We start from the raw sequence: 19784 nt of genomic DNA, 5'->3' as shown, positions 1-19784 counted from the left end.
AAGGCGAGCATGTTTTATATAGTGAGTTCCAGGCTAGCGTGGGCTACATATTTGAAGACTATCTCAAAAACCAAAACAACAACAAAACAAAAAATGAAATTAACAGTAGAACCCTCTTAATTTTCAAGTTTTATTTTCATACTACCAAATTATAACTTTTGGGAATAAACTGGACAGTGGTGGTCTTATCTATGTTAGTGTAAAGCAATAATTTTTTTTTATGTTGTCTCTAGGAGTCTAATGACTTTTCACAGTATCAGCTGAAAGGCTTGCTTAAGAAAAACTACCTAAACCAGCACATAGAAAATGTCCAAAAGGAAATGAACCAGCAGCATTCAGGACAAATCCAGAGACAATATCAAGATGAAGGAGGCTTTCTGAAGGAAGTGGAGTCCAGGAGAGTGGTCTCTGAAGACACCTCTCATTACATCTTGATAAAAGGTACCAGGTGCCATCATTGATTTAACAGCTAAAAATCATGATAGGTATGTAGTGTCATGCTTTCCCTGCAATGATGGGCTACATTCTTCTGTACCAGTCAAAGCAGACAGAGCATGTGAGAGCTTCTATCAAGAGAACTGTGCTCTCCTGTGTTATGTTTTATTCAGGTAACTACAGCTGCTCTGTGCTTATAATTCTGATGGGCATCCCATTTTCAGCGCAACATTTCATAGGGTTTCTGTCTATCTTCAGGCTCCCTCAGTCTTTCTACCCCAATCCCACTTTTGAGATGTTCCCTGGGCATGCATTGGTGTGTGTGTGTGTGTGTGTGTATGTGTGTGTGTGTGTGTGTGTGTGTATGTTTATGTGTGTGTGTGTCTCATTTAAGTCTGAGCATTTAGCAGCTACTTGTTCCAGAACTCTGCATTGACTGTTGACTGTCGCCCTCTTCAGGGAGGAGCTTCTCTGGCCCAGGCTAGCAACAACACTAGGCTTTAGGTACAAATGTGAGTGTTTGGGAAGCAGTTAGACTACTAGTCAAGTTTTATAGAGTTTTCAGTCTTAGACATGTCTTCCCTCCTGTGGAGTGGGTCTCAAATCCAGTTGAGTAGCATGTTGACTGACCCCAGCGTATTCTTGGCACTATTGCACTAATCTTGTTTGTTAGGTCAGAATTGTTGTGTCCCGGCTTCACCACTGGGAAGCAGCCTGCCTACTACCTTTTAGTACTGTGCAGAGAGGGGCTTCCTCCCAGCCTCCTTTCTCTGTGTCCTGTGTCTAGGGTGTAAGTGCCATTTGCAATAGGACTTTAATATCTAGTTCTGGAGGAGAACAAAGAGCAACAGCAATGGGCTGTATTGTTTGGGAACTTCATGGGGCCATCTGGTCAGAGACTCATGGGGAGTGTCTTGCAGTTGGAGCTGGGATTTTTGTTTAAGATCCTATGGCTTCTGGCAGCAACATTGTCAACTCATTCAGGGTACTTCAAACTGTTTTGTTTTTTTTTATTGTGTTTTTTGTTTTATATAGTGGTGCATTTCCATGTGGTTTTTGCATGCATCTTTGATTTGATTGACCCTTCCTACCTACAACCTTTACCTTTCTTCTATTTCTCAAACTCCTTTTTTAGTTAAAACTTGTTACCCCTGTATGTCTCCTTTTCATATCATATGGAGAAACACTACTTTTCAAAAATGAGAGGAAATGAAGTAAAACAATGAGTTGTAGTATGATAGAGAAAACAGAAGTTGAAGTCATAGAATTTAGAAGATACCATGGGCTTGATTGTCAGTTCTGCCGCTTAATTCTTGAGCAAGTTGGCTAACCTCTGTAACTCTTTACTTTCATGCCAGGTAGGTTGAGAACCCTGATACAGGCTTGTTCTGTAAGCTGTATCAGGTCTTATTTGTAAAGTGTCCGGTAAGTCATGGCTTCTCTTATTTATCAATTTATTATACATATTAACTACATAAGGTAGAGATTTCTTCCCATTGACACTAGAACATCTCAAACATTTTCTCAGACTTCTGACTTCTTTTTGTGATGGGTTCAAATGTAGTATCTATTTTAAAGTTGGATGTTAGCATTTAAAATATACATCAAGGAGCTTCAGAGGTGGCTCAGAAGTTAATATCTTATCCTACTTTTTCAGTGGACCTGGCTTTGAGGGCAACCATGTGAGTGGCTCAAAAGTGCCTATAACTAACTCAAGGGATCCAACATCCTCTTTTGGCTTCTCCAGGTACCCACAAATACATGACATGGCATTTATACACACACACACACACACACACACAGAGAGAGAGAGAGAGAGAGAGAGAGAGAGAGAGAGAGAGAGAGAGAGAGAGAGACAGACAGACAGACAGACACACAGACAAATAAATAAATAAGCAAACAAATAAAATAATAAAAATTTAAAAAGTCACAATCTATAAAGCCAGGTTTGAATCAAAAGGCCATCTCAGACTACCTCATTACTCCACACTACTAGTAGTTTCAGCAACTCAATAAAATAAATATATTTGTTTTCTTTTTTGTTTACCCTTCCATTTTTATTTTTTATTATATTCAACACAATATATTTTTATACCAATCATAAAAATAATGGGCATGTTATTAAAGGAACATTAAAAGATAGTCTTTTTGTTTGTTTGTTTGTTTTGTTTTTAGAAGAGCTTAGAATCTTGGCTCTTACTTTGTTAGAAACCCAAAATAAGAACATTTTTAGACATTGGAGTTCATTGTAATAAGGCTGTACTTCAATGTCCCTCACATCATCAAAGGTTTTTACCTCCATAGTAGCTAAGCTAAGAGTTGACAGTTCTGCTGTGCCAAGGAATGAATTGTAGGCACAATTATTTGGATACAGATTTCCTGCTTGGGCAAAGCTATTGGACTTGAGTGATTATCATCATTCTCAGGCCACAGGGAACAGGTTACATTCATTTAAGAAATGGTGTGTGTATTTAGATGGTCTATCCATGAAGTCATTCGTCAACTGTTTCAATGAACAATGGTTCTGCTTGGAGGGTTGCACAAACATTAGTTGAGGGAAAGGTTCTGGTTCATTGGCTGTGATAATTTTGAAAAGCATTCATCTCAGAAAAAGAGTACCTTATAAGGTCATCTTCAAAATTGACACAATAATTATAAATAGCAAGCAAAACATTCAGTCTCACTCTTTGTTGTTCTCTTATAAGTCACCTCCCAAATTAATTGCCTACATTTCTTTTGGCTGTGTAAGTTATTTTGAAATATGTAAGTCTTCTGAAAACCATAGTATAGGGTAAAAACATCAAATTAAACAATCCTACTATTAGAGAGGCTGAGATAGAAGAAGCATGATTTCAAGATCATTATGTGGTACACATCAAGAACCTTTCACATACAAACAAGTAGAAAGTGTATATGGATTGTGCAATATTGGATGTATTTCCTCAATTATCAAATTAGAGAGACCACTGAATGACAGCCAAAAAATTTCTAATTCCTCATATTTTTTAATTTTAACTGATTAGGATATGTTGATAATATTAATTTTCACATTAAGAGATACTAAGGAAAAGTGATTGCTACTTCCTGTTACTTTTATTGTTAGAAGTGGGATTATGTTTGTGTGGGTTTGTTGAAAGATTACTTTCTTGCTTTTTCTAGGGTATAGTTTCCCCTCCCTGTGTTGGTGTTTTCCAGCTATTATCCTTTGTAGGGCAGGATTTGTGGAAAGATATTGTGTGAACTTGGTTTTGTAATGGAATATCTTGGTTTCTCCATCTATGGTAATTGAGAGTTTTGCTGGGTGCAGAAGTCTGGGCTGGTATTTGTATTCTCTTAAGGTCTGTATGACATTTGCCCAGGATCTTCTAGGTTTCACAGTCTCTGGTGAGAAGTCTGGTGTAATTCTGTTAGGCCTGCCTTTATATGTTACTTGACCTTTTCCTCTCACTGCTTTTAATATCGTTTCTTTGTTTAGTGCATTTGGTGTTTTGATTATTATGTGATGGCAGGAATTTCCTTTCTGGTTCAGTCTATTTGGAGTTCTGTAGGCTTCTTGTATGTTCATGGGCATCTCTTTCTTTAGGTTAGGCAAGTTTTCTTATATAATTTTGTTGAAGATATTTACTATCCTTTAAATTGGGAATCTTAGGTTTGGTCTTCTCATTGTGTCCTGGATTTCCTGGATGTTTTGGGTTAGGAGCTTTTTGTTTTTTGTGTTTTCTTTTGACTGTTGTTTCAGTGTTTTCTGTGGTATCCTCTGCACTTGAGATAGAAATCTCTTGTATTCTGTTGGTGATGCTTGTTTGCATCTATGCCTCCAGACTCCTTTCCTAGGTTTTCTAGCTCTAAGGTTGTCTCCCTTTGTGATTTCATTATTCTTTCTTCTTCCAGTTTTAGATCCTGGATAGTTTTGCTCATTTCCTTCTCCTGTTTGATTGTGTTTTTCTGTAATTCTTTAAGGGATTTTTGTGTTTCCTCTTTAAGGGCTTCTAGTTGTTTACCTGTGTTCTCCTGTATTTCTTTAAGGGAGTTATCTATGTCCTTCTTAAAGTCCTCTATCATCATCCTGAGAAGTGATTTTAGATTGAAATCTTGCTTTTCTGGTGTTTCCAGGACTTGCTATGGTGGAAGAATTGGGTTCTGATGATACCAAGTAACCTTAGTTTTTGTTGCTTATGTTCTTGTGCTTGCCTCCCGCCATCTGGTTATCTCTAGTGCTACCTGTCCTCACTATATCTGACTGGAGCCTGACCTTCCTGCTATCCTAGTTGTGTCAGAATTCCTCAGAGTCAAGCTGTCTCTGGGATCCTGTGATTCTGGGATCCTGTGATCCTGAGATCCTGGGTGTGTCCGAGCTCCTGGTAGTCCAGCTGCCTCTGGGACCCTCAAGTCCTGGTGTGATCAAGCTCCTGGGATCCTGGGCATGTAAAAGTGCCTGGAGTGAAGCTTCTTCTGGGTGTTGTGGGACTGACTGTGGAGTTTGTACCCAAGGCTGGCTCAGAGCACCAGCCCAGAGAGACCAACTATTTGTTTTCTTAATTGTTGCTCTTCCTTGGGAAGGGGTTTTAGAAGTTTTTTTCATTTAAGATTTTTTGAAGCCGGGTGGTGGTAGCGCACGCCTGTAATCCCAGCACTCTGGGCGGTAGAGGCAGGCGGATTTCTGAGTTCGAGACCAGCCTGGTCTACAGAGTGAGTTCCAGGACAGCCAGGGCTATACAGAGAAACCCTGTCTTGAAAAAACCAAATCCAAACAAACCAAAAAAAAAAAAAGATTTTTTGATAAAGAACGTAGGTTCAACAGCAGTTTTGAATTTTACTAGTCATTAAAATGATACATAGATCATTTTATTAATTTAAATATACATGTGTGAAAACTAACACCAGGATTTGATTTCTTGTTTTCTATAAAAACAAATAAAAAATATCTAAGATAGAATTATGTTTTATAAAATAGATAAAAGTATTTTGCCTTACTTTAGCCCATGTAGTGTGGAAAAATAAAATTTCCAAATAAAAATTAAAATCTAGGGTACTTTGTGGCTCTAAGTTCTATGAAAAGACCTTGCTTAGGTAATAATGGTTGTACTTAGCCACTAATAGATTAATTACTATAGATCCAAGCACTTTAGAATTAGTTATTGGATTTTAATAAAAATGTATCACTGTATTTATGACCCAGGATTCTCTTGTTCATCTTCCCAGAAATGCACTGCCACACTGAATTGCATAGTGAGAAATGTTCTGCTTTCTCTCAGGTATTCAAGGTAACAAAGTCATGGATGTGGATTCAGAATCTCTTCCTTCTTCCAGCAAAGTACCCAGTGTGCCTTTCAACTTGAAGTCATCACCCCATGAGAACGTGAAGCCAAAGAGAGAGCCAGAGGCCACGCCTCCTTCTCCAAGGACTTTACTGGCTATTCAGGCAGCCATGCTGGGAAGTAGCTCAGAAGAGGAGCCAGAGACTGGGGAGGGAAGGCAGTCTAAGGAGAGGAACGCATGGGCCACTGCAGATGCAGGATCCATATCACCACAGACCCGTGCAGCTATTCAGAAAGCTCTGGATGATGATGAAGATGAGAAAGTGTATGCCAGCAGTGATGATCTAGCAGTGAAAATGCTGCTTGGACATGATCTGGACCAGGAGCATGTTGATGAAATGGTAGTAAGAGATGGAGGCATGCCATTTGATACAGCACCTCTCTTACCCAGTGTAACTGAGGTAAAGGAGTGTGTAACCAGCGCCAGCAGCGAAAAAGAACAGACAGCCTCAGCTCAGTCATTTAGTACTGCTTGTCATCAATGTGATACTCCAAAAGAAACAATGCCTCTTGCTCATGTGGTGAATGAAGCATCTCAGATAAGTAGTGAATGTGAGGTCGAGGGTAGGCCAGCTGCCCTTGTGGTGAATGAAGCATCTCAGATAAGTAGTGAATGTGAGGTCGAGGGTAGGCCAGCTGCCCTTTCGTCAGCATTCATAGAGACTCCATGCAGTTATGCCTCTGGAGTCCTCAGTGAAAGGGAACCGACCCAGGCTCCTCCGATAAGAACACATTCTGATCAGAGGATAGGCATACACCCTGAAGAACCTGAGAGCAAGTGTAATTCCTCTCGTCTTTCAAGTGACGATGAAACAGAAGGTGGACAAAATCCTGCTTCCAAAGCATGTAGTACAGTTCATATCCCTTCAGAGGCAATGGGTAACTTAGAAAATGTGTTGTCTTCTAATGCTGAAGAACATGGAGATTTCCAGAAAACAGTCCAGCTATGGGAGATGCCTGAAGCTGCTGCCAGGGAGCTGATTTCAGCCCAAAAGCCCATGGGACCAGTGGAGATGGAGTCTGAAGAAAGCGAGTCTGATGGTAGGTATTCCGTTAAGGGGATGGAATGAGAACTTCATGCCTATAAGGACTGAGAGACTCTGTAGTGTGGCTCTGTTTTGCGTTACAGCCAAGGAACCAGGAAGAAAAGATAAATGAGCTTTCTAGGGATTCACATCTAGGATGGGGATGACTTTGCTGGGCTATCCTTGGGATATTAAGATTTTTATTTTATTTTACATGTATGGGTATTTTATGTGCATGTGTGTCTGTGCACATATGCATGTCGTGCCCATGGAGGCCAGAAGAGGGCATCAGATCTCTCTCCGGCCTCCATTCTGCTGCTCTACTGTGGGTACTCTTCGGCAAGTCACATAACATTCTGAACCTCATAATGAAAGAATGTACACACACAAATATATACACACACATACACACATAAACACATTTATACATATATTCATATATGTTTGTGTATGAAACATATGTATTTGTTAATTTACTATTTGAAATGACTTTATAGACTATACTTCAAGTAGTGAAGATAACTATGCATATGTTTAAATATAATATGTGTTCTGCAATTGGTCAGATTTTTCTATCTGTCCAATAATCCATCTATCCACCCATCCACCCATCCACCCATCCACCCACCCACCCACCCACCCACCCACCCATCCACCCATCCACCCATCCACCCACCCACCCATCCACCCATCCACCCATCCACCCATCCACCCATCCACCCATCCACCCATCCACCCACCCACCCACCCACCCACCCACCCACCCATCCACCCACCCACCCACCCACCCATCCACCCATCCACCCATCCACCCATCCACCCATCCACCCATCCACCCACCCACCCACCCACCCATCCATCCATCCATCCATCCATCCATCCATCCATCCATCCATCCATCTATCTATCTATCTATCTATCTATCTACCTATCTATCTACCTACCTGCCTATCTATCTGCCTATCTACCTAATCTATATATTTGAGACTCATGTAATGTAGGCTAGCCTCATCCTTGCTATATAGCTGAGGCTTGTCTTGGACTTCTGACCCTTCGGCCTCTACCAGCAGAGTGCCAGGATTGTGGGTCTGAAGTATCATGCCTGGCTTGATTTTCACATTTGTACTTTCTCCCTTTGTCAGTGTTTCATAGAAAGGAACTTAGGGCCTAGGAGAATATGCTGTACCCAAGAGAACTTCCAGTGACTTGATTCAGCATCCTTGGTTGGTCTCTGTCTGAGTAGAGGGCTGCTGTGAACGTTGCCAGGTGTTGCTGGCCCACCCCACCCTTCCTTAGACATTGATTAGCTGTATTCTACCATAAGGAAGACCCTTCTCCCACTTGTTGTTATTGCCATGGATTGCTGTATTCAGTTACAGTCTAACACTATAACTTATTTTCTCAAAGATGTCCTTGCTTTGACTGGGGGTGGGGTTGTCCTTCAAGAAAGCTCTTGTGGCTTTTGCCAGTTCCTAAATGTATTTTGATTATTTGTGTACTTAATGGGCAGGTTGTTCAGGCTTTTCTTTTATTGACATTGCTGTAGCCCTGGATTTCATCATGGAACCCTGACTCTTAGTGGAGCTTACAAAGCAGGCACTGGCTTCTGGGTGAGCTTTCTGTTTCCCTCAGTAACAACCATGAAACAAATACGCACTTGCTTGCTCTCTCTCTCTCTCTCTCTCTCTCTCTCTCACACACACACACACACACACACACACACCATGTACATATGCACACTCACACTGCATTTATTTCTGTACCCATCCATCTTTATGCTTATGGCTTTTAGTTCCTCCTTGTCTCCAGCCTCTCTTATGTCCGGATTTTCTACTAAAACTCAGGTTAGCAGGCCTGGCAGTTCACTCTGCTGAAGAGAAGAAGGGTATGGAGGAAGAGGATGTCCTTGTCTTGTTGCTGATTTTGGTAAAGTTGCGTTCAGCTTTTCACCATTTAATTTGGTGCTGGCTATTGGCTTGCTGTAACCTGCCTTTATTATGTATCCCTTATCACTCAGGACTTTTATCATGAAGGGGTGTTGAACTTTGTCAAAGACTTTTTTTCTACGTCTAATGAGATGATCATGTTTTCTTTTTTCCTTTCAGTTTATTTATAATTACATTTACTGATTTTTATACATTGAAACATCCCTATATTGCTGGGATGAAGTATACCTGATGGTGCTGGATATTTTTTATGATGTCTTCTTGAATTTGGTTTTTGAGTATTTTGAGTATTACTTTTGTATCTATGTTAAAAGGGAAATTGGTCTGTAATTCTTTGTCGTGTCTTTATGCGGTTTGAGTATAACTGTGGCCTCATAAAATGAATTGGACAGTGTTCCTTCTGTGTCAATTTTGTGGAATAATTTGAGGAGTATTGGTGTTAGCTCCTCTTTGAAAGCTGAGCCATATGGGCTGACCAAGTGGAGTTAAGAGCAGCCCAGATGGCCGGGCAGGGGTGGTGCACGCCTTTAATCCCAGGAGGCAGAGGCTGGCGGATTTCTGAGTTCAAGGATAGCCAGGGCTACACAGAGAAACCTTGTCTCAAAAACCAACAACAACAAAAGGAGCAGCCCAGATGAAACATAATAAGTACTAAGTAGTAATTTGGGGTTATCGATAGGAAAGTAGATTCTAACAGCATGGGGGATGTTGGTTATGCTTTTTCGTTTCTCTTATCTGGTTATCTTTGGTATTAACTCGCCTTCATGTCTCTGACTGGAACCTATTTCTCCTGAGCCTGGTTGTGTTGAGCCTCCTTGGTCAGACTATCTCTGGGTATAGCAGGGGATCTGGAGAGTCTGTTCCGTTTGTTTGTGTTTTCCTGTTTCTCTTTCAGGGATTTATTCATTTCCTCCAGTTGTTTGTGTTTTCCTGGGTTTCTTCAAGGTTTGTATTCATTTCCTCTTTAAGGATCTTTATAATCTTCATATAGTTGGTTTTAAAGACTTTTTCTCGTGCTTAGCTCTGTTGGAATGAATATTCCTGGCCTGCTGTAGTAGGTAGCTAGGCTTTAGTGCAAGCATATTGTCCTTGTTTTATTGATTGTATTCCCGTGCTTTCATCTAAGCAGGTGTGTTTGGGGGTGATAATAGGTCTAGGTGTTGTTCCTGGGTTTTAGCACCAAATGTTGGGCTCATAAAAAGAGAGAGAGGTTTAGAGAATGGTATATGGCTCTGTGGGGGAAAGGGGGTACCTAGGCAGGCCCATGCCCAGCACCCCTTTCCCCCCCTCCCCAAGGGACCAGACACACACAGACATGGTATAGAATAGAGTTTATTCAGGGCAGAGGATGGGAGTTAATGGGGTAGTGGAGGCAGAGAGAGGCAGAGAGAGAGAGAGAGAGAGAGAGAGAGAGAGAGAGAGAGAGAGAGGGGGGAGGGGAGGGGAGGGGAGGGGAGAGGAGAAGAGAGGAGAAGAGAGGAGAAGAGAGGAGAAGAGAGGAGAAGAGAGGAGAAGAGAGGAGAAGAGAGGAGAAGAGAGGAGAAGAGAAGAGAAGAGAAGAGAAGAGAGTAGAGAAGTGGAGGCCTCCATGAGCACGTGGAGAGCGGGTTGGGGGAGAGCCGGGTAAGGAGGAGAGCCCAAGAGGGGCAGAGAGGAGAGAGTGCCAATAGGCAAGAGCAATGGGAGAGAGAGAGGAGGGGCAAGCAGTCTCTTTTATAGTGGGCCAGGTCTACCTGGCTGTTGCCAGACAACTATAGGGAGGGGCATACCTGGCTATTGCCAGGTAATTGTGGGGTGGAGCTTAGAATCCTAACACTAGGTGCTAATTTTTGTCTTTGTCTTTTTTGGGTGGGTGTTTTGTTCCTGGTTTTTATTTTCTCTGTGTATTTAAAGACAATGTGATAGCTGTGTATTACCTGTTTTGCTGACCTTCTTTCCTTAAAAGTTCACAGGGAATGTCTGGGCAGGAGGCATCTGCTTGAGTTAGGGGCTGGGATATTGTGAAAAGTGTGTGTGTGGGTGAGTTTAGTAGGGGATGGTTTGTTGGATCCATGGAAGAATGCACATGGGTGTTGTTGAAGGAAGGAGGTTGTAGCTGGTTGCATTCCTAAAGTTTTCATTTGCAGAATTCCATCTTTTTTTTTTTGATGCTTTTTCTATTTTCTATTATAGCACTAAAAGGGACAACCTGGGGGACAGAGAAAGCTGAGAACCTCTACTGGCTTTTCTGGAAGGCGTGCTTTAGCAGGGGCAGTCCACCTGAGTTGGGGACTGAAATACAAATGAGTGGCCGGAAGGAGGCCAGGAGGGGATGGTCTGTGGGATCCATTGGCGATATGGGCAGCAGGGAAGGCAGGCTACAACTAGTGTTGTGGCTCTCAAGGAACAGACAGAGCAGAAAAGGTGTGGAGGCAGGTTGCTTGGTCTTCTTTGCCCTGGCTGTTACTAATTGTGTTGTTATCTTGGCATCTAGAATCTGGATTGATATGATTATATGTCATAGTACTGATTTCGGGATTTGTCTTTGTTGGGTAGGTGATTTGTTTCTTGGTTTTTGTCTCCTGTCTGAATTTTGGAGTATCATGGCTGTATGTTGCCTGGTAGGAATTTTTTGGGGGGAGGAATAGAGAACTGATAGTTGTAGCCACTGGGAATTCCAAGTATTTTGTGTTTCTGTATATTAGGAGCGGACATCTAGGAATGGGGATAGTCTAGGGGTCTGAAGGGGTTCACACAAGGGAGGAGAAGATAGTATTCAACCAAGATCTGCCTATTTTATCTCCTTGGAATAGGGGATACAGTAAAGAGAGGTCCATTTCAGAGGGTCTGATTTAGCACTGAGGATGAAACTTGGGGCTTGAATCTAAAGGACCAGTGAGAAAGGGAAGGGTCTACAGACAGCTTATCCGCTTCTCTGGCAGGAGTGGTCTGTGGGTTGGCAAGGAGTGCCTGCTGGGACTAGAGCTGGGAAAAAGTAACAGTTGTGCAGAGGGAGTTAGGAGAAGAAAGTTGTGGGATCCACAGGAGATGTGCACAGAGGGGAAGCAAGACTACAGAAGCTGCTCTGTTGCATAGAGAGGAGACTGGGGAATTGGGCATGGAGGAGAAGAGGCAGTGGTGGAGGTTTTTAGTTAAAACTAACCTGTTTCCCTGGCTTGCTCAGTTGGCATGTGCACAGAGAACGCTTGACTGGGATGAGTGGAGGCAAGGAGGGTTGAAGGTGTTTGTGTACATTTGGGAAGGGGTCAGAGAGGAACGTGAGACAGCAGCAGCTGTTCTGCTATGAGTCGTAGATGAGGCTGAGGGAATGGGACTGGAGGGGAAAATGGACAGGTGAAGACCTGCTCTCAGCCTATCTGCCTCCCTAGCCTTCCATCTGAGTTTTTTTTTTTTAAATCTTACTTTTTTTTTAAAAAGATTTATTTATTATATGTAAGTACACTTCAGACACCCCAGAAGAGGGTGTCAGATCTCATTACAGATAGTTGTGAACCATCATGTGGTTGCTGGGATTTGAACTTAGGACCTTCGGAAGAGCAGTTAGTGCTCTTAACAGTTGAGCGTTTTCTCCAGTCCTGCTCTCTGAGTTTTAAAAACAGCATTAGTCAACAGAACATAGATTTTCAAAGTTAAATGCAAATCTTTGAAAATTTGGTTCCTACTTTTAGTGACCAAAAGCCTAATAGATCAATTTGTGTAATTGAAAAAGCTTAATTGGAAGTGGTAGGTAGGCATTTGTGGTGTACTGTAGCAACTAGTGAGTTGATTGTTTATGGCTATACTTAAATCATTTCCTTCGGGGTTTAACATTTTTCAGGACTGTTGAGAAAGCTTTGATAATTTCACAGTGACTCGAATGTTCCCATTTTAGATGAAGTTATGTCATGATTTTTTTGGACAGGAAGTTTCATTGAAGTGCAGAGTGTGGTCAGCAATGGTGAACTTGAAACAGAGTCATCAGAGGATTCTAAACATCTCTCTGAAAAAGAGGCAGACGAACCAAGAGAAACCCTGGAGAAAGGAACGTCCAGGGACACAGATTGCCTGCTACAGGACAGCTCTGACTTTGATGCAATGGAAGGACACAGAAAAGCTGACAGAGATGCTGAGGAATTTGACAACGAATGGCAAGATGTTGATTTGGTAACACCACATTTTAACTTAGTGACAAGGAAGCCAAGCCTATAGCTTTTGAGATTTTAAAAGTTGCTAGATAAATATCCACTAGCTGTTTTTAATTTATCCTCTTGTTACTCATGGCTCCCTTTTAATATGTAAGTTACACCTGGGGTTTTTAGGTAGGTTCCCATATGATGTAATGAGGCCACTGAAAGGGACAGTCTTCCCTGGAAATCCCAAGTACAAAACACTGTAAGGCTTACTGATCATTTCTGCCAGAGGAAATGCATGCTTTATTGTAACAAATGAACATAATTGGATCATGACGATAATTTTCTGTGGCTGGGAACATGTTTTAGGAGGAACTGGATGCCCTGGAAAGTAAACTCTTAGCAGAACAGAATTCACTGAAAGCTCAAAAACAGCAGCAAGATCGGATTGCTGCCTCTGTAACAGGCCAGATGTTTCTGGAAAGCCAGGTAAGTGTGACTTTAGCTTGGTCTTCCTTAGACTTCTTCCTCTCAGAAGGGTTGTGTAATACTATCACGCCCCCTTGTGGTCAAGCCCCACAGTACATTTCCCTACTTGTTATTTCTCTTACCATAGGAACTCCTGCGTCTGTTTGGCATTCCCTTCATCCAGGCTCCCATGGAAGCAGAGGCACAGTGTGCCATTCTGGACCTCACTGATCAGACTTCCGGAACCATTACTGATGATAGTGATATCTGGCTCTTTGGGGCCCGGCATGTCTATAAGAATTTTTTTAAAAAAGACAAGTTTGTGGAGTACTATCAATATGTGGACTTTTACAGCCAATTAGGTAAGAGTCAGAGTGTGGTCATTTCCCACAGTTCCACACATTCGCTCTCCTGATTTGCCTCATGTGGTTTTTCTTCTCAAGGAACTCATTTGATGCGTGAATGGAAATGGGAGGTCATAGGGTATTAAAAACTGGATTTAAGAAATGAAAATCCTAGCGCCTTTCTTGCAGTTAAGTCATCTAACAAGGTTAGTTGAATTTGACTGTTAGTTACCTGACAGTGAACCAGAGATGTTCTCATTGTGTGGGGAAGAAGCCATTGTGACTTCTGCCACAATGAGTGTTCCTGACACTCACATCCATCACCACACTCTCATTCATCCATTCATTCACCTGGGAAATGCACACAGAATGACTCCTCATATACCAGTCTTTCTTGACAATAGTTAAGAATGAAATATCTTTCTCTAGTGGAAGAGAAAGATGCTGGCCATGTTTAGAAGTCATAATCTGACAGCTAGTGTATACCATGGGGAAAAGAAGCAGAGAGAGGATGAGGTGCAGCTGCAGGAGGGTACATGCTGTTCCTGACAGGGTTGTCATCAAAGAAGGCTTTGTTTGCGGCAGTCTTAGGCAGGCTTCCTAAGGAAATAGGAAGAAAACTGTACCTACAAATTTGAACACGATGGTGTCAGAGGAACCTAAAGATTTCAAAGCCTTGAGGCACCTTGCTTATAAACATGTTCTAGGGAGGCAAGGAGGCCAATGGGAATGGGGGAGGTGGTGATAAGAGTAGTTGACATTGGAGAGAAGAAACTGAAACCTTGTAGTGTCTGGAGCATCAGAGAAAGAGTGTGCTGTCCTGTATGGAGGGTATGGGAAGAAGGGTTTTAAATTCCTGCTTCTGGGCCAGAACTAGAATGGAGCAGAGGAAGGGAGAGTTAAACTGAGATAAGTTCAGTCTGAGAGTCCCACTAGATACACAGGCAAGAGTACTCTGTTGGCAACTGAATGCATATGCTTGTGGTCAGAGGAAGCAGTCTAGGTACCTAGACGTAGAGGTTAGCATATATAGAAAATTTAACATAAGAATGTTTAAAATTTAAAATCTCAACAGAATATTTAACAAAAGAACCTATTTTTAAATAAAATATGTGTCTTTGGATGTTTGTTCAACATATATAGTTTATATAATATTTAATTTTTATAAAACTATTAAATAATGCAGTGGTTTATGCCTTTATTCCCAGCACTTGGGAAGTAGAGGCCCATCAGACCTTTGTGAGTTTGAGACCAGCCTGATCTACAAAATGAGTTCCAGTATAGCCAGGGCTACACAAAGAAACTCTGTCTTGAAAACCAAAACAAACCATCTATCTATCTATCTATCTATCTATCTATCTATCTATCTATCTATCTATCTATCTATCCGTGTGTGTGTGTGTGTGTGTGTGTGTGTGTAAATAAATTTTGCTATTTATACAGGATTGGACCGTAACAAATTAATCAACTTGGCTTATCTACTGGGCAGTGATTATACGGAAGGGATTCCAACTGTTGGCTGTGTAACAGCCATGGAGATTCTCAATGAATTCCCTGGACGAGGCCTGGATCCACTCCTAAAATTCTCGTAAGACTTTTCCTCATGTCTTTAATTCAGGAAATTTATATAAATACTCAAAGTGATACATGGATTATATTTTAACTGAGCTCTTACTGTGTTGTTGCCTAGGCTAAGCTCAAACTTGCGATTCTCCAGCCGCAGCTTCCTATATAGCTGCTACTGTAGATGTGTGCCACCACTTCTAGGAATCTGTTTCTAAAATCACAAGCTGTCCCTAGTCATGGTACATTGAGAGAGTAGTTGGGGATAGGGGGCTGTGGTTTCTAGGGCCTTGGTGAATCTGTTTTTGGCCTATTTTAGTTTTGTTCTGGTCATACCTGCTTTATCCTAGTCCAGGGACACAAAGATAGTCTGCAGTGCTCATTAGTGTGTGAGCTGCCTCTGAGTTCATTTAGATGGTTGTACAGTAGCCAATATGAGTAAGATATGCATGCATAAGTAATAGAAAAGATAAGTAGTTATATTCTACACCCTCACCGTTCCTTGTGGGAGTAAATGGATAGTGTAGAAGCAAATGAAATTGTTCAGTGTTGCTAGTGAAATTTTTCATCACTTGTCTATAAAAGAAGTCAACCATAAATGTGCTTTGAGGTGCAGGGTCAGGAACTTACATTATAAAATCACTATCCATGAAAATCCATGTGCTGACCCAGAGGTATGCTGTACTTAAGTACAAGGTGCATCTTCTGAGCTTTAGAGAAATTGTCATATTCAGGATATGTTATTGTTATGCCCAGGACTCAGGATTCCCAGAGGAACTCTAAGAAATTGCCAACCCAATGCAAGGAAACAAAAGAGCCTTTTATTTGAGTCAGACTCAGATCACAAACCTTCCCACTGCACAGGATAGGAGTGTGACCCTGCCTCAGTATGTCCCTGCATCTAGGGGTTTTATGTTTTTATACAAGTATAAGCAAGATTCTCGGACTCCAGGGTGACAGGGGAGGTGACCAGGAAGTCATCCTTCAAACATGTTATCATTTGTTCAGTCAGCGGGGCGGAATTGCACAACTTGGAGGGAGGACCCTTCTGAGCTGGGAAATAACTTCATGCTGCTATCAGGAATTAGTGTGTTTTTACAAGCTGGCCACAGCTGCCTGGGTGATTGCCCTCCTCTAGGAGGCCCAAATGTGGGACATTTATCCCTTCAAGGATGTTTGGTCTTCCATTCTGCCAAGGACAGGTGCATGGGGGATAAGGGGCGTTGCCAGTTTTCTATTCTCAAGCTGGCATCTGTCACCCCGGGGGGCGGGGGGGAAGAGCTGGTCATCAGGGAATGCCACTGTGAAAATGGGGATAGCAATATTTCTGCTTGAGACCGGGCCCTCTGAAAGGCCAGGAAGGGGAGGGGAGCTCCATATACGAGGCAAGAAGGAGCAGGGGTAGGGGGCGGGGAGAGAAACCTCTGCGAATGTGAGAAAGCACGGAGGCAGGCTGCCTGTGCCTCTGCGTTATTATATCAGACATGGTTGGTAAAGAACTATATAGCTACAAATAACATTTTTTACAAATTAAAAAAGAAACATTGCAAACTATGCATTAAAATGATTATACTTAAGTTTTGGTTTATTCAATTACAATCAGTTGGAAGAAGCTGCAATTACATGCACATTAAACCTATTAGAAATACAAATACATGCATATATGCATGCTTGCTGGTACTTAATTTTATTACATCATTTTTCCTTTTTTTATAAATAGATTTTCCCTTACATAATTTATCCTGATTATTCTTTCTCTTCCCTCTGTTCCTAGCTTTTTTCATCCAGATCAGCCCCCTTTCTGTCCCTCATTAGAGAGCAAATAGGCTTCTATGGGATAAGACAAAATAAATTAAAACAAAACTAATACATTGGAATTGTATAAAACAAACCTAGAGCCTAGAGAAGGCACAAGAAACAGAGATATACCATTTACATGCTCAGGAATCCCATGAAAGCACTAACCTGGAAGCCATAACAGAAAAAGGACAGCCTTCCCAGCTGCTTTTCCCTGGGGTTCCCTAACCCTGAGGGGAGGGACTTCATAGACACATTCTGATTAGGGCTGAGTGTTTCAAGGTCTCACACTTGCTATATGATAATCTGGTTGACAGACTTTGTGTTTGTTCCTCTGGGCTTCATGGGGAAGCTTCTCTGAGGATAGCTAAGCAAGGCACTGATATATAAGTATAGAAGAATGTCATAAGGAATCATTTTATTGCTCTTTTTTTCCCTCTTAAGACTATTAATATTTGGTTCTTTACCTTGGGCTATCTAGTCTCAGGTTCTTGGTCAACAAAGCAGTGTTAGGTGTGGGTTTCATCTCCTGTAGTAGGCCTTAACCCAAACCAGATATTGTTTGGTTATTTCTACAAGCTTTGTACCACCACAATTGCCCAAGTATATCTTGCAGGTAGGACACCATTATAGTTCAAAGGGTTTGTTGCTGGGTTGGTGTTTTTTATATTTCTCTTTTGGTAGCATGCAGAGTAGCTTTCTGTACAAAAGATGCTAGCACATAGGATGAAGGCTCTGTAGGCACCAGTTTGACTTCTCCATGTTCAATAAGTTGTGTAGGTGTTATCTTCAGCAATAGTTCCTTATCAGTTTGTCAGAACAGCCTTGACAACAGCTGGGTTGTTTGGGAATTACTGTGTTAACAATCAGCTAATCTAGATGTAACCCAGTCCTGGAACTGGAAGCTTCATTTGGTGACAAGAGACAGCTATTTGGGACTCTGTCTCCCATTATCTGGCGATTTCAGTTAGATCACCTTCATACATCTATATGTTTTAGAAAGTTTCTACTGTATTAGGCTTCCATACTACCCTTCAAATCGTTCTTAATTTTAGCTGTCTCTCTTTGTCCCCTCTGTCCCTTCTCTTCTCTCTTGCCATGTGATCCTCCCATTCCAGCCCGTCCATAACTATTCTATTTTCCTTTCATAGGGAGATTTATCAGTTAGCTCCTAGTCAGTTATTCTAAATCTAAATCTAAACCTAAATCTAAATCTCTGTGGTTCTATGGATTATAGCTTGGTTATCATTGACTTAACGGCTAATATCTATGTATAAATAAATACATAACCATATTTGTTCTTCTGGGTCTGGGTTACCTCACACAGGATGACTTTTTTCTAGGTCCATCCATTTTCTTGCAAACTTCATGATTTCACTTTTGTTTTTTAAATGGTGATCTAAGTAATACATTGCGTAAATGTACCTCATTTTCCTTATTCATTCTTCTCTTGAGGGACATATAGATTGTTTGCAATTTCTGGCTACTATGAGTAGAGCAATGGAGAACATGGTTGGGTAAGTGTCCTTGTGGTGGAATGAAATGATCTTGAGGTAGATCAGTTCCCATCTTTCTGAGGAGCTGATGCATTAATTACAATTCTGTCTATACAATTTGCAGTCCTACCAGCAATAGATGAGTGTTCCCTTTTCCACATTCTTAACAATATAAGATGTCACTTGTCTTATTGATCTTAGCCATTCTGATGAGCATAAGATGAAATGTTAAGGTAGTTTTGATTTGCATTTCCCTGAGGGCTAAGAATGTTGAAAATTTCATTGTTTCTTAGCCCTTTGAGATTCCTTATTCAGAATTCTCTGCTTAGATCTGTACCCTATTTTAAAATTGGGTTGTTTTCTTGATATCTAGTTTCTTGAGTTCTGTATATATTTTGGATATTAGCCCTCTATTGGATGTGGAGTTGATTAAAAATCTTCTCCCATTCTGCAGGCTGCCACTTTGTTGGAATGACAGTCTCCTTTGTCACACAGAAGCTTCTCAGTTTATGAGGCCCCTTATGTGACCTCATATGTCTGTATATCCTGTGATTTCCCTGATTTCCTGTGTCTGCTCTTATTTCCCCCCTTTCATTTCTAATTTTGCTCATTTATTTCGTTCCTCTCCATCTCTTTGTTAGTTTGGATAGGCATTTGACAATCATTTTTATATAGGCTCTTAGTCCTCTGAACTTCCCTCTTAGAATTGCCTTAATTTTGTCCCATAAATTTGGGTATTTTGTGTATTCCTTTTCATTTCATTCAAGAATGTCTTTAATTCTTATTTCTTCCTTGACCCAGTGGTCATTGGGTAGAGAGTTGCTTAGGTTACCATAGGGTTGTAGGATTTCTATTGTTTCTATTGTTGTGGAAGTCCAGCTTTAATTCATGATGATCTGATAAGATACAGAGGATATTTTATTATTCTTGAATATGTTGAGACTAGCTTTGTGTTCACGTACAGGGTCAAATACAAAGTCACAGAAGACAGTTTTGTGATGTGCTGAGCAAAAGGTATATGCTCTTGTGTTTGGGTAAAGTGATCTATAAATATTTGTTAGTTTCATTTGATTTATAATGTCCATTAGCTCCAACATTTTTCTATTTAGTTTTTGTCTGGATGATCTATCCATGGGTAAGATGATCATGTGTGGCTATTGAGGTCTCCTAGTTTGTTGGGGGGGGGCATCATGTGATTTTAAGCTGTAGTAATGTTCAGGGGTGTTAGAGCTTCTTGAAGGCAGGGTGAGTAGTCCCATATCTGTCTAACTCCAGTGTGGGAT

At 41.2% G+C, this 19784-nt stretch overlaps 1 protein-coding gene across 2 annotated transcripts in view; it reads left to right on the top strand.

Moving 5' to 3' along the window:
- Ercc5 (ERCC excision repair 5, endonuclease) overlaps positions 1 to 19784 on the top strand; it is a 42252-nt gene that overhangs the window by 17232 nt on the left and 5236 nt on the right. Inside the window, exons 7-13 of one of the 2 annotated variants that reach the window (XM_052193629.1) lie at positions 234 to 441; positions 5691 to 6310; positions 6374 to 6794; positions 12626 to 12867; positions 13203 to 13322; positions 13450 to 13663; positions 15089 to 15233. In XM_052193629.1, the coding sequence (XP_052049589.1) occupies positions 234 to 441; positions 5691 to 6310; positions 6374 to 6794; positions 12626 to 12867; positions 13203 to 13322; positions 13450 to 13663; positions 15089 to 15233 (1970 nt within the window). Of the gene's footprint in view, positions 1 to 233; positions 442 to 5690; positions 6795 to 12625; positions 12868 to 13202; positions 13323 to 13449; positions 13664 to 15088; positions 15234 to 19784 lie in introns of both variants that reach the window. The other variant, XM_052193628.1, reaches the window with a different exon arrangement.

Source organism: Apodemus sylvaticus, chromosome 9, assembly GCF_947179515.1.
Source record: "Apodemus sylvaticus chromosome 9, mApoSyl1.1, whole genome shotgun sequence".
In the NCBI taxonomy this organism is placed as follows: domain Eukaryota; kingdom Metazoa; phylum Chordata; class Mammalia; order Rodentia; family Muridae; genus Apodemus; species Apodemus sylvaticus.
The sequence above is the reverse complement of the archived record's forward strand: the minus strand, read 5'-3'. Positions and strand labels throughout refer to the sequence as shown.